This window comes from Mixophyes fleayi, chromosome 10, assembly GCF_038048845.1.
Source record: "Mixophyes fleayi isolate aMixFle1 chromosome 10, aMixFle1.hap1, whole genome shotgun sequence".
Classification (NCBI taxonomy): domain Eukaryota; kingdom Metazoa; phylum Chordata; class Amphibia; order Anura; family Limnodynastidae; genus Mixophyes; species Mixophyes fleayi.
The window spans coordinates 42,593,220-42,608,533 of NC_134411.1; the positions used below are offsets into that span (position 1 = coordinate 42,593,220).

Consider the following 15,314-nt stretch of genomic DNA (forward strand, 5'->3'; position numbering starts at 1 on the left):
GACATATGTTTAATATTCAATGTCTATTCCACGTATTTTACCAACAGCAGCACTGTCGACTGTTACCTCAAGTAAAAAGATTAGGGTGCAAAACCACAACCTTATATATTACCTATTGTAGTTATATACAAACAAAATGGATTCACAATGAATAGTAAAACATCAACATAAATGGAGTACATATGACAAGTATTTTAGAAAAGTAGATAATGTTAAATAGAGTAAATCATGTCAAGGATTGCATAATTTGCAGCACATATCTTGATTTACTTTAGGAAATATGTATTATTATTACTATTACTACTAGTGAGAGGTGGTTTCCACTTAAGCTCACAATTGCAAAAAAGGCAATAATTATTTCCAGCATTCAATTACGCTCATCGGTGGAAATGTACACCCGGAAGGCAAAGCACTGTGCCAGCCACAAGTAGGGTTTAGAGGTGGTTTATGCAGAAATCCACACACACCCTACACATTCTTACTACATGTGTCTCTGCGTATAAGTCTCTTAAATGTGCCATCTGGGTGCTTCTGATGCCACATTTTTTTCAAAGAAAAATATGTGCAAATCCAAGGTATTAATATAATCAATTGAAAATACAGTTTCCCTGTCATACGAGAGCTTAGCAGACGGTTTACACCTGAACACTCTTGTAACAAGAAAACAGTATTACCTTTGACATCTGTGCAATAAAAATGAATTGGATGTGGGAATGCAACTCCTTGACTTAACAGGGCAGTTCCAAGTGATGGTAAACCTGCCATAATCATGTGGAGTAGTACAAACGGCCATTAAAAGCAGCGCAGACAGAACGGGTCACTGCGCAAGTAAACATCCATGTTTACGCAGTCTAAATGAATTGAGAAGCAACATGCTTTTGACAGCTTTAGAAAGCTACTATCAGGTTGGAAAACACAAAATGGTATTCAAAGTACCTTTCTAAATTCAAACTTATGTTGGCTCAATGCATAAATAAAGTTGCATGGGAGGCTACGCAGGATTATATAAACGACTTGTCAAATTTCATTACACTGTGCACTATATCATCATCATTTATTTTTATAGCGTCAACATATTCCGTAGCGCTTTACAATTGGGGACAAACATAGCAAACTAATAAACAAACTGGGTAAAACAGACAAAGAGGTGAGAAGGCCCTGCTCGCAAGCTTACAATCTATGGGACAATGGGAGTTTGACACAAGGCTAATGCCAAGTCTACATTTTGCATTTCGGCCCAGCCAGACTGCAAAGGTAACAGTTTGCAGAGGTTCCTACACTAGGATACACACTACAGATTAAAAATAACTGCACAGTCCAAAGCCAAAAGTTGAAAATCATTATAGTGGAGTACAAATTCACATGCACAGCAACTTACAGAATCTATGCGATATTAGATTCCTATACAGTGCAACATGTGCCAGTGGTTGCTTCTGCACAGAAACAAGAAAGCATTATAGTTGCTCCAAAATATTCCATGTGGCATTGCCCTTATATAGCTTTACGTGGATAGCACACTAGTTTTATCTAAGTGATGTTCAATACTTTCGTGTCAAAAAAAGGCAAAAGTATTATAGGAGGGATATCTTTATTGGCTAACCAAAAAAAACTATTTATATTTGCTAGCTGTCAGAGCACAGAGGCCCCTTCATCAGGCACTTTACTAAGAAACAGACACAAAATTTAAGAGCTGTTACATTAAGAAATTTGTACAGGAGGGGAGGGGGGGGGGGGGGAATAGATCATTAAGATAAGCTAAAGTAATAAAACTGAGGTGTTATGGATGGCAGCGTAAAGTCCTAGGAGTTTAGATCTCTGAACTCATAGGACTTTACGCTTCCATCCGTAACGAAAACCTCAGTCAACAAAGCGCGTAAAGAGACTGGAAAATAGAATAAGGTGAGTCATATATTCAAATTTTCTTGAATTGCTCCACTAAATATATCACTCATCAGCTGGCAGAATGTAGTTAATAAAAATTATTTTGACAGATTTAAGGACAATACCTCGGCTGCACAGAAGTTAGAGGATCCCAATCAAAATTCAGCACCTGGAGATAGAGATGCATTTCAGTCACACAATACCACCAGAAGGCAAGTGTAACTGTAATTATCACTGTAAACATTATAGTTTGTAAAATAAATATAATATATATATATATATATATATATATATACACATATACACACACACACACACATTATACGTGTTTGGTTACACCTGTTAATTATTGTATTGAGGTGTATCAATCAGACCTGTTGCCAGAGGTGTATAAAAATCAAAGCACCTAGCCATCTCTATTTGCAAAAATTTATGATGAAAAATGATTTGTTCTGAAGAGCTCAGCGACTTCAAGTGTGGTACTGTGATAGGATGTCACCTTTGCACTAAGATGGTTTGTGAAATTTCATCCCTTCTGGATATTCCACTATCAACTGTAAGTGATATTAATAGAAAGTGGAAGTGTTTAGAACAGCAGCAACTCAGCCATGAACCAACCGTTATACCACGTAAAATCACATAGCGGTGTCACCGACTGCTAAAGCGCATGGTGAGTAAAAGTCGCCATCAATCTGCTGATTCCATAGCTGAAGAGTTCCCAACTTCCACTGGCATTAATGTAAGCACAAAAACTGTGCGGCGAGAGCTTAATGGAATGGGTTTCCATGGCCGAGCAGCTACATGAAAGCCTTACATCACCAAGACCAATGCCAAGCGTCAGATGGAGTGGTATAAAGCACACCAACACTGGACTGTGGAGCAGTGGAAACGTGTTCTGTGGAGTGATGAATCGCGCTTCTCTGTGTGGGAGTCAGATGGGAGAGTCTGGGTTTGGCGGATGCCAGGAGAACGTTACCTGCCTGACTGCATTATGCCAACTGTGAAGTTTGGTGGAGGAGGAATAAAGGCATGGGACTGTTCTTCAAGGTTAGAGTTCGGATCCTTCTCTCCAGTGAAGGGCAATCTTAATGTTTCAGCATACCCAGTCATTTTGGTCAATGTTATGCTTCTAACTTTGTGGCAACAGTTTGGGGAAGGCCCTTTCTATACCAACATGGGTGTGCCCCAATGCACAAAGAAAGGACTACAAAGACATGGTTTGATGAGCTTGGTGTGGAAGAACTTGACTGGCTCGCACAGAGCCCTGACCTCAAAACACATAAAACACCTTTGGGGTGAACGGGAATGGAGATCGAGAGCCAAGGTCTCTCGTCCAACATCAGTGCCAGACCTCATAAATGCTCTACAGAATGACTGGTCACAGATTCCCACAGAAACACTGCTACATCTTGTGGAAAGCCTTCCAAGAACAGTGGAAGTGGTTATCGCTGCAAAAGGGGGACAATGCCATATTAAAGTATATGTATTTGAATACAATGTCGTCATTACAGTCCCTGTTGGTGTAATGGTCAAGCGTCCAAATACTCTTGTCCATAAAGTTTAAATTAGAGCCAATGACAGTGGATACGTGTCAAAATAAGAGAGTGTACCTCTTGCCTAAACATAGTGGAGACATCAATTTTGAAAGCAGAATCAATTTTTAGCCTATCAATTCAATAAAAACATCATCGAGTTGTGTAGTGCACAATGACAGAAAATAGGATAAAAGATCATCTAGCAGAATATCTTTTACTCCAAGTGCTGCATTGAAGTACTGAAACATGTAGGCTGCACGCCCAATTTCTAGAGTTTATTATAAGTCAGTAATACTCACCCATATGAATCTCTGAATGGTTTAAAAGGGGTAGGGTCTTTACTATAAGGATCCATTTAATCATTATACTCATTAACTCCATAAACCACTACAGCACTGACCACACAATGATATTCAGGCAGCAGACTGTCCTGCACAAACAAAATCAAATATCTGCACAAAATGACAGTACTACTAATTACAGGCCTTGTCTGAAAACTGGGTGGCCTGATCTGAAAGAAAACATACCCTTAGGCAACATTTAGCAAACACTGGTCTCTGAAGCAAATATCAAATATTTCAAATACCTTGGGATTTCCATCCGAAACCCCTTTTAAGAATCCGTCTCTGTCCAAGGAATCATCGAAAAGGTGAAACCGTACTTTCCAAGATCAAACTAAAGTCTATATATGGATACATTCCAATAAAGATGCCAGCTCCGACTGCCCACTTAACCAAAAAAGGTTCATGCCTTGCAAATATATATTTTCCTAAGTTGTTGGAACAGATGGCATTTAATTGCATATGCCTCAATGTCTCCTAAAGGACAGAAATTTAGGAACACAATTTCCTTTGCAGAACTGGTGCTTATAAGCATCAGATTTTTACAAATAGCTTAATATATACAGATAATACACCCTTTCTGAAGACAGCCACAAACAGGCTGATACTGTTGCTCAGAATGTACACCGAATAACTAAGACTTAAACTAATCAGAAGAGATCATACAAAAAGTCATATTCCAAATCACATTTACTAACTGCATTATAATAGTGCTCATTTTGAGGCCACACAGTGATATTGGGACAATTGTCCAATATTGCTGCATGTGTAGTACAGATCAGAGGCAAAACTACTGCGCTGTGGGCCCCCATGCTGGGAGGTGGGAAAGAGGGAATCAGAGCCCCCGATCCACTACACCTGCCAAGCAGCGGGCCCCATTAACTGCATGGGCCCCGTTGCACTGCACGTGCCGCACCAATGGTAGTTCCGCCACTGGTACACACTCTGTTAAACAATAGTTTATTACCACTCGTGCAGTTAGCATCATCTGCCACAAGGTGGACACAGATAGAACACCCATCATTAAAAAGCGCAGTACGGAATTGAAGTAGAAAGGGACTCCCATAACTCTGGTAAATCCTCTCCAACATGATTGTGTGTAAATTATAAATTGTTCAGAAAGTTCTTTTCATTATATTGTTGTTGGGGCAATCAATATATATGTTATACATAGAAAATATACTATTTTCTGTCCATTGATCAGGATTTATAAGTGCCAATTGGGTATACTAATGGTTTTATAAATGAAACGCATATTAGCAAGCCACATGGTCTAGAGCTAAACGTCTACCTACTTCTGATTGGCCAAAAGGTTTTAATTGAAAGAGTCTGGTAAGCCATGGTTATGCTTACTGAACTGTATATTTATTGTTGTTATTGACTCTTTAGGGTTGAGATACACAGTCCTTACCCTGGAGATTATGAAGTTACTTTGTAATATGCCTGAATACATTCAGCACACAGATAATTAGCTCTTACCTGTCTGGTAGGACAGGACCTTAACAATTGAGCATACTTAATGTTTTCTATTCTTAATATGCTTATTTCCACTTGCCAATAAGTTCTGCCACATGAATGTTATTTATTTTTTTGTTAAAATGTTTTATTTAATTGTCAATGTAATTAATAAAAAAAAACAATTTAAAAGTATTTTACATCAGACACATTAAGTTTGTTGATTTAGTAATATTTTTCTCTCTCCCAAAATTGGTTAGAAAAGAGTTTCAGTTCTCTGTTCTACACTTCTCAATATGAAATTGGCTCCCAAGACATGACAATATCTTCGAATTACAGGACATTTTTAAACATGCAGAGGGTAGCCATAGCCTGCTTCCACTGTGATATCAGAACTAGAAAGTCTGTAAACGCAAATTAGGAGTTTGACCACTGTGTCAACACCTTCCAAGTCATTTTTTCTATACCTGGGCCTAGTTTCGCACCAGTATGCCCTATAAAGGTGATTTTACCTCCACACAACAGGTCATAAGTTTCCCTTCATTTGCATACAAAACCTGACTCCTGTAAGTGTGACATTGGAGACAATATGATAAGACATTTTTTCTAGGAGTCTCATTTTTTATTTATTATTCCTTCTTGATTCATTCACATTTATCCCAGCTGTTCTGTAGCCCTCCCCCCAGCAAAGGTGTTCGGAGACACAGACGTTTTTGATGCAAGCTTACAGAGAAATTTCAAATGCCTCAACTTTTGTGATCTGTGGCATAAATTGGCACTGGGCACCCATCTGAAGCTTTCTTATCTTTGAACACCTCCTAAGAAGAACAGAAGAGTTTAACACATTCACAGACAAACATTAATTCAGCATCCCCCCTTTGAGGTTTTAACCCATAGCTGGACACAGGGTTCATACGAGCCTCAATAAACTAATACTATCAATTAATTTACAAACACATTTTCAGTTTTATAGGAGTAGTAATTAGCTTGCATTTGTCAAAATGAACCATACTTTTTTCATATTCAGTAATAAACATAGTAACCAGTCCCTGCCTTTTGCATTCCAATTGATCTTTTGACACATCAAGCTAACTGGCTGAATAATACACACCCACTTTCCTCTGACTAATCAGAGTGAACAATGCTTTTTCTGAAATATCTGGTTTATATATAGTTTTTAAGTATTAAAGAAGTGTTGAGATCTCTCATATATTATTATTAATTTTTATTTATAAGGCGCCACTTAGTGTCCGTAGCGCCGTACAGGGACAAACAAGTACAGTACAAGGTGGGACGGCAAAATACAGTAAACAATAAGCACAGTAACTCAGTAAGCTCGGAGCACAGCTAGAGAGAGGGGGGAGGGAAGACCGGCAGGCGCCGGAGCCCAAGAGGAAGGGCGCGGATGACAGGGAGACCCCCAGAGGGGTGGGGGGAAAGGTAGCTGGAGAGCAGAGTAAAAGGTGCAGGAAACAGGAGGAGAGATGGCCCTGCTCAAGGGTACAATCTAAGGGGAGGGGTAGACAGACAGAGAGACACGGGGTGAGAGGGAGAGAAGGGGGAACGGAAGTCTCTTAATATTAGAGAGGCTTCCGTTCCTCACTAGAATGCTTTCTATGGTATAGTGGTGTGGGGGTCTAGGGTCACTTGGGGTGTAAAAAAAAAAAAAAAGATATTGATAAGGTTACCTTATTATTAGAGTCTTAGCATTTTTGCAATAATAATGCTTATATCTGTTTGTAAGTAAGTTGTATCTCCTTAAATCTATTAAATCAGATATTTTGTGTTAATGTTTGTCTGAAATCAAGAAGCTAACCACAAAGGAAGTTACCTGAGCGCCTGCTACTGTGATACTTTGTAGAATCAAGAAGTAATGCCAGCCTCAAGGACCACGGATTGGAGAATCAATAAGGAACTTGATGACATTTAGCATTTTTTAGATTACTAAGCTTGACTGCTACCTTGTTTTATATCTAATTTTAAGTTACAGAAACTTTCCATTATGTTACCAAAACTTTCCATTGACGTGATTGTTGTGACGTGATTGTTTATAAAAATATTATCTATTTCCTTGAGTAAAACAGTTCAGTTTGGACACCGTGTGGTCTCTTATTTCTGAGCTCCAATCGATCAATACTGCTGCTACTACATCTGATACTCTAACATTGGCTTGTCAATTGAAGGTAGTTGGTTGCATCTGTATAGGAAATACAGAAGGTTGCCCTGACAGTGGTCATTGGAGTGCTCTCTGTATTGTATAGTGGTTACTAGAATGCTCTCTGTGGGTAGGCCACAAGTGCCTCTCGAAGGATGTGTCACTACTGTCTGTCTGGAGGCTGAGCATAATACAAGCAGGGGATGTGAGTGTTCAGCACAATACATGTTTGGGTGCCATCAAGAGGTCGCTATGGGGTACAAAAAGTTCTAGTTATGTCACTGTTCATAAAACTAATCATATAAAGATAACAAAATAAATTTCTGATGGTGAACGGTTACAAGAATCAGGCGATTTTGCAGAAGTACGATGCTCAACCAATACAAACCTGGAGTCCCCTTCTGCATGGCCTATTCAGGGACTGCAATGCCACACTCTATTCAGATTTTGTAGACTTTTTAGTGTACGAAAAAATAAAAATATGAGGACAAGTCAATGCATTTTGTTGTGTGGCTAGGGTAAAGGAAATACAAGGTCAAATTCTACCATCAAATCGCAGAGAATATTGCTGCCAAATGTGGAATGGTGCAAATATTTCACTAAACAGTTTTGAATAATGACAGCACTGAAATACAAACACAGAATTACAATTAACACAGAGCTAGAATTACTGAAGATGACAAAAAACGGTTTTTATGTTTTATTATTGGAGCCCACGATAAAACAAGAAAATTCTTGCATTTACTGCATATGAATTCCACATAGTGATAAATTAATTGGGTACTGAACTTTCACAAATTATATGCCTCAATTTTCATATAAAAAGGTTTCTTGGTTTTTGTTTTGCTTTTTTAAGCAAAGCTTTAAAATACTTGCACATTTTAAATCCCAACATCTTATTTTTATTCTTTGTTTATAGATTATCCTTGCTCCGGTTTCAAAGTAGACCGCTTATTTTTTCAAAACACACTCCACTCCCTCTGCTGGGTTTCAGGAGAGAAGATCCCTTCCCCCTACCTCAAATCTATTCTAAGTTTATTTTGGCCAGTCTCTGCAGCAGTATAGTAAAGGAGATGTAGACCACTATTGTTTGCCATTTGAAAAACTTAAATTAATTTCAAGAAAAGAGACGGGCAGCAGACATTCCCATGGGCATTGCCAACTATGCAACTCACCCTCTACTTAACCCTTCTATGAGACAAGAGGCCTGTACATTAAACACATATGGATTGCAAACAGTTGAAGCATTGTAGTACATAGCGATCACTAACATTTGATCTTTTTGGACTGCAGACTTTAAAAGTGCAAATCTTTCAGAAACAACCCAGTGAAATAAATATGCAAATATGCAATTCATAAACTAAATTGCATATGTTGTAAAGCAAAACATTTACAGCACATGTGCTGCAAAAATGCTATTAATCAAATGCTGTACTGCACAGCCGGCTAAATTCACATGTAATCCGAAGAGGTTTAGGGCTGGAACCATATATTTTTTTCCTCTCTTTAAACACTGCTAAAACCAAAGTGACAAAAACATCTGTGCGAGGTGATGAAACATTGAATAGAAAAATTAACTTTGGATTGCAGACCCTAATCACACTATATAATGTAGTAGTAATAAACTCTGTGCTCATAAGATATTGTAATGCACACACAAGTTTGTATCATACAGGGCACTGGTGCGTAAAACAGCAATTGTTTAATAAGCAAAAGCAAGCAGATCAGGATGATATCGGGTACATCACCATAAACAACCCGCACACAGGAGATGATTTTATACCATTACATGCAGATAAACCACAATTAACTTTATGATACTTTGAAATAAATGGCTTTAACTCATGCTATGAGCCTACTCAGGCATACCCTTTTAAGCCGCGAAAAAACACAACACAAATGCTGTTTCCCTAGCACAATGACAAAAACACAAACTCTGCAGCACAATGCACACACTGCAAAGGGTGAGGTGTGTCACATTTTTTTTGCAAAAGAAATAAGTTGAACACCATCCTATAACTATACTCTATTGTGTGCAATGCACATGAAAAACAGGCAGAGGAGCAATTTTTGACTTTAATAGTAGTCATTCATATATTCTGACTTTTTACATGCAAAAACTTGAACAAATGCATATAGCAAACTGATCGTTTAGAATACAAACCAAACAAAGATTCAAAAGTCAGTGTTACTTAATGGCGTAAGAGACAAAAAAACAAAACAAAAACCGATAGTCTGAAGGCCCATTTTACATAAAAACTGGCACACCGATGACCTGCATGATAATAATGTGACTTAATATATGGTTTTCCTAGAACCAGTAGTCAAGACAGAGCAAACATGACCTGGCAAAGCATTTCATTATTTATTTATTTTTTTTATTATTTTTTTTTAACTTGTTGCTCACAAACCTTGTACCTGGTACAAATGCTCTGCTCCCAAGCTTCTAACTACAGATACCACGGCAATTACTGTACCCCACCAGAATGATATATATTTTCCAACCCTACACTCCGGGTTTGCCTTTAATATAATTGCCATTTTAATCCAGCTGGTAAAATCGCCAAAAATGTCAAATTTATTTTGTTTTTAAAGAAACTATAGTCTTTTTTTTTCCCCCAACTATACATTGGCAATGACAACATCAACTTTTCCAAAACTATGTGCAACTCAGTCAGCTTGTAATCCACCCACATGATCACTTGTTAAATTTTACATAGCATAGTACCCGATCACAACCGATATCGGTCCAAATGTGGTAAACACATAAACGTGATTGCCCAAAATATGTATTCTTCTATTAGCAGTTAAAGCCAAGTGTGAGGTAATTGAAGAAAATGTTTCAGTCAGCTATAGTCACAATATTTAACAGTAAAACTTTAAACACTTTAATTAGTGCTATAAACACATTTTTTACAGGATTTCCTTAAGCCCTTATTTATCCTCTAACACATAAAGAGGTCTTCTCAGAACTGCCACCAACATGTATTTAGCTTTTATGAAAAGATTATTTATCAAGTAAAGTGCCTGTTTATAAGCTTTCAGCATGAAGCTTAATAAAAAATAAATGAAATGTAGTCCTGCTACTCTGGGCAACACTACAATATTCATTACACAACATTTTCCTTTTTTGGAAACTTTCGCCCTTATTAAACAAATAGTTATGTATAGTATAAACACAAACTAGGCATTCCAGCAGACACATAAATATGGTATACAGACATGGTAATCTGTACACCTCTAGACATTATAAACCTGCCTGGCAATGGATTTAGGAGCAGCAAATTGACTGAGTGAGGCAATTCTGGTATCTATTTTGTCATTCACCAATTTTAATAGCAAAAACACTGTTTTATATCCATCATGGATTTTGTTTTCAAACAAAGATTAAAACAGTCTGGTTAGCAGTCGCATTCAAACAGCTGACTTGGAGAAATTGGAGCTTATTGTTTAAAACAAAAATATACTAAAAATGTGGTACAATTGGCACAAGCTTATTAAACTATACAGAAATATTAAGCAACATCAATACAATGGCAGACAGGCCACAATTACAGCTGACATAGCAAGACCACCACATAGAATTAAGGTAAACCTATAAAAGGTCCAAGATACATCAGCATTTTGAGACCACATTTAAAAAAAAAAAAAAAAAAAATTGCTGTAAGAAGTTACAAGGGTAATTTGTCGCTGTGATCTAAAAAAGCAGCTACAATCTTAGGTAACATCAAGGATTGTAACGTAATAGCACAAAAATGTAACATTCATTAAATTATTGGACCGCATTTTCACAAGAGCAACTAATCACTTCTAAAAACAGCAATGCATTGATGGTAGTTACTACTTCCACTACATTGAAATACATTTTCACATTAAATTACAATTCTGTAAAAGCCACAGCGATTTGGGCAGCAATTAAAATAGCTGTTACAAATTACTCATACGTCTTAGCCCAAAAATTTTGACAGCAAAATGCTTATGATACAAGCATCATTTCTGCAACAACCATTACATAGATAGCATGGAGTCTAGCAAACACACCACTAGCCAATGTAGTGCTACAGCAATTAGACAAATCGCAATGCAAAATAAGTGGCATCAAACAAGTTTTATAACACCATATGTCAGTGGTTCCCAAACTGTGCACCTAGGCTCCCTGGGGTGCCTCGGTCAGGGTCAGTGGTAAGCAAGGTGGGGGACTACTTGATAATTATTTTGGCTTAGGGGTGCCTTGAAAAAATTATGGAGACCCTAAGGGCACCTTGAACTGAAAAAGTTTGGGATCCACTGCCATATGTTACATAACGACAGTAGCACTAGGCTACCTAATGTCCTCCCACTCTTGGTAAATGAGAAAGGTGCAGGTTGTGTTTGACAAAAGCTGTCAAGATACTGGAGGCTGCTTATGGCTGAACTAAAGCATGCATACTCAGTGGAGAAACGGGTACCCAATGGCGCAGAGTGTGTGTGTGTGTGTGTGTGTGTGTGTGTGTGTGTGTGTGTGTGTGTGTGTGTGTGTGTGTGTGTGTGTGTGTGTGTGTGTGTGTGTGTGTGTGTGTGTGTGTGTGTGTATATATATATATATATATATATATATATATATATATATATATATATATATATACACACAAAGATGTACTTTCTTCAGACAAATCAATGAGTGGTTTTTAAACAAGGAAACAAAACACATGGATCTTTGGAAGAGAAAAAAAAACACAAGAAAATTATGCAACAGCATTTATTATCCTAAATCTAATACATTACATGGTTTAGGTTGATATACTTTAAGTGCACTAATACGATCAGTTAAAAGTATTACATATACTTCAACATGACCCCTTCCACGAAGTACTAGATTGTCTGCATTCAAAATTACTACTTCACTTATTATTGCAGAAGTGTTAAATTGAAAAATTGATGCGTTTATGTTTGATCAAATAAATCAGCACATACAACTACAATTGTACGTTAAATGAAAATTTCAGAACAATGTATTTTGTATCTAGGTGATAGATTAAAGCTGGGTACACACTACACATTTTTTACCCAATTATCATGCCAATCACAAGATAAACGACCATTATATTTGATTTTGCATTAGTCTAAACGCTCCCATGATTTTATCGTACCAAAGCCCATCGCATAGTTGATTTTATAACCCAACTAAAGATCACTATGAACAATGGAATAACGGGCAAATTCTGAAGTGTGTGCGTATGCACTAACGACCAGCAGTGTAGGCAGACCACCATAGAGTTTACAGAGTCACGATCTTTTCAGTAGATGGTTATGACAGCTGAAGAGCACAGGTCTGAATGTAAATTGTGTAAAATCATGTAAGTGCGTACACATGAATCGGTATGCTGATCGGGACTTTCAGTCATTGGTAAAATTGTGACGATATCGCAGCGGGAGAAATTTTCTGTAGTGTGCGTGTGTACCCAGCTTAAGTCATGTTGGAGTTTCTAGTATTACTTATTTTTTGAGGAGGTAAAAATAGGCTACTATGCTACCTGTTATCAGCCTACTATTAAAGTCATTTATGCAACAGTATTTCAAGCTAGGACTATTTGCAACCATCACAACTCTCACTGGTACAGAAAGTAGCAGTAATTTAGCAATGTGCTATAAATACCACTCCATTATGGTTGGTTGTTGAAATCCTCTCACCTTACTTAGTCAGAGATGTAGTTCCATTAAAGTATAAGCACAAGTTTGCTGCAATAGTGTGCAAAAGACGAATGAAACTTTCAGGAATTGTTCTCAAACTGAACTAAAATGTTAGTCACTGATCAGAGCATCACATCTGATAGATACATTGAACAGTCCATATGGACAAATCATTTTGATTTAAAATAAGATAAAAGTACAAAAGCAGCAGAATCCTCAGACCACAAATATGACACATATTAATCGGGGTCCCTGGAATCCTGGAATTTGTTGAACCTTATAAAATATACATGCTTCAATATGGATCTTTACCATATAAACAACAATGTTTTTTCTTTTGCACATAAATTGCACGTAAACAATATGTTTATTTCTTTTTAATAGACATAGCATACATGAAAAAATAAAAACAACCTTTCATACAGAATTATATCAAGAAATATAATAAATAAATGTGTCATTTTAATTGACTCCTAGGATTTATATACAATCCATTTAACATTTGTATATACAGTGTACCCCTTTATACCACAACTCACTTACCAAGATATTTTTTCATTAAAATATATTCATGCAATTACAACTCACCCGCATTATAAAACCATCCTCACTAGAACACCAGTTATGGTCTGTGTTTTAAGTTGACATTATAAAAGAGATTGTAGAATGAAAATATATATTATATACACACACACGCACGCGCAAACCAAGTCACAAATGGGTTTGATCCAGACCAGAACCCTGTATGTGTGGAGTCTGCATGTTCTCCCCCATGTTTGTGTTGGTGTCCCCTCCACAGTCCACATGCATACTAGTAGGTCAATTGGGTACTAACAAAAAAAGAAAGAAAAAAAAAAAGGAAAAAAAAAAAAAAAAAAAAAAAGGACCCTAGTTGTGTGTGAGGAACAGAATTTAGAATGCCAACTAGAATGGGACAGGTAGTGATGTAGATTATTAAGTATTCGCTGTACTGCATTTATAATATGGTGATACTATATAAATAGAGGAGAATAATACTAATAGGTCTGTTTGCAAGGACACTCAAAGATCATGTCAATAATGTCAAAACCAAATGGGACATTGACTTATGACAGATCAGGATAAATAACAGCCAAGTAATCACCATAAGGTCAATTACATTTATCTGAATTTGTGTTTTGTTTACTATTCAACATGTGTGTGCATTATAGAATAAGTAAAATAAACAAAAAATAAATAAGTAAATATTTTGCAATATTGCCCAAGTCAATCTAAGAAACCATACTATTGTGTCCAACCAGAAATTGGCTTGGATCTCATTCTTTTTATTATTAAAGTATTTTAAGCCACGCAGCCGCACTTCCCACTGATCAAGACAAGTTGTGTAATTAATCGTCTCGCTGCGTCCAAACTAGACTATTCTAATTTTGCAAATGGCAAATAATTGGTAACTATGTAGGCACGATTATTAAAAAAATAATTAAAACAAAACACTTTAAAGGGGTTCAAGGTTAGAGAACTGGACCGTGGATAAATAACGTATTACATTGGTGCAATAAATCACGACACTTGCTCCTTTTCTTGCGCTAAAACAAATACAAAACTTGTTGCACAAAGTAGTTACTGCCAGAGGTGACTGAAAGCAATCACTGTCATTACCAAGTTTTTGTTTGTGCAGCAGAAAGCTTGCAGTCTAATTACCCCCTACTCTTCCACCCGTGTTTACTGCACGAGTGCTGCACAACGGGGGGTGAGTGGAAGGAGTCAAGATCTGACTTGTGCATAGTTTACTTTTTATGGCCCTGTGCAGACAGCCCCCTTCCTCTCTTCCCGACAGACACCAGCTGCCGAATCCCCCCTGTCGGAACGAGACACATGGCACAGAAAGTTATAAAGAAGAGGCAACGGTCACTCACCCCGAACGGGGACCAAGCAGCAGCAGGAAAGCAGAAGCACAGCTCCCAGCGGAGCTCCCATGTTCTTCCTGGCCGTGTAGCCCCCCACCCTCCCCTGTGTCCGCTCCAGGTCTCTCTGTCTCAGGCAGCTCCCATGGCCTCGGACCCCCTCCTCCAATCCCGCCTTCTCTTCTTCCGACAGCTCCACGGACTCTGATGTGACACGCCTACTCCCTTTGCACACCTTACCAAGTGTAACCACGCCCACACAGTACGGGCACGCCCCCTGTCCTATAATACACCACTCGCCTCTGTCAATCTATGCAACTACTCCTCTTGTTCAATTGACATTGCCATTTAGTCACGCCTACATTCCATACTTAATATCGCACTTCATTGTTAA

At 37.7% G+C, this 15,314-nt stretch overlaps 1 protein-coding gene across 1 annotated transcript in view; it reads right to left on the reverse strand.

Annotated features, from left to right (window-relative positions):
• The window catches only part of LRP5 (LDL receptor related protein 5), a 135,297-nt gene extending 120,222 nt beyond the window's left edge, over positions 1 to 15,075 (reverse strand). The window contains exon 1 of the mRNA XM_075188600.1: positions 14,933 to 15,075. Within this exon, the coding sequence (XP_075044701.1) occupies positions 14,933 to 14,993 (61 nt within the window). The 5' untranslated portion in view covers positions 14,994 to 15,075. The remainder of the gene's footprint in view (positions 1 to 14,932) is intronic.
• Between the last annotated feature and the right edge of the window lie 239 nt (positions 15,076 to 15,314).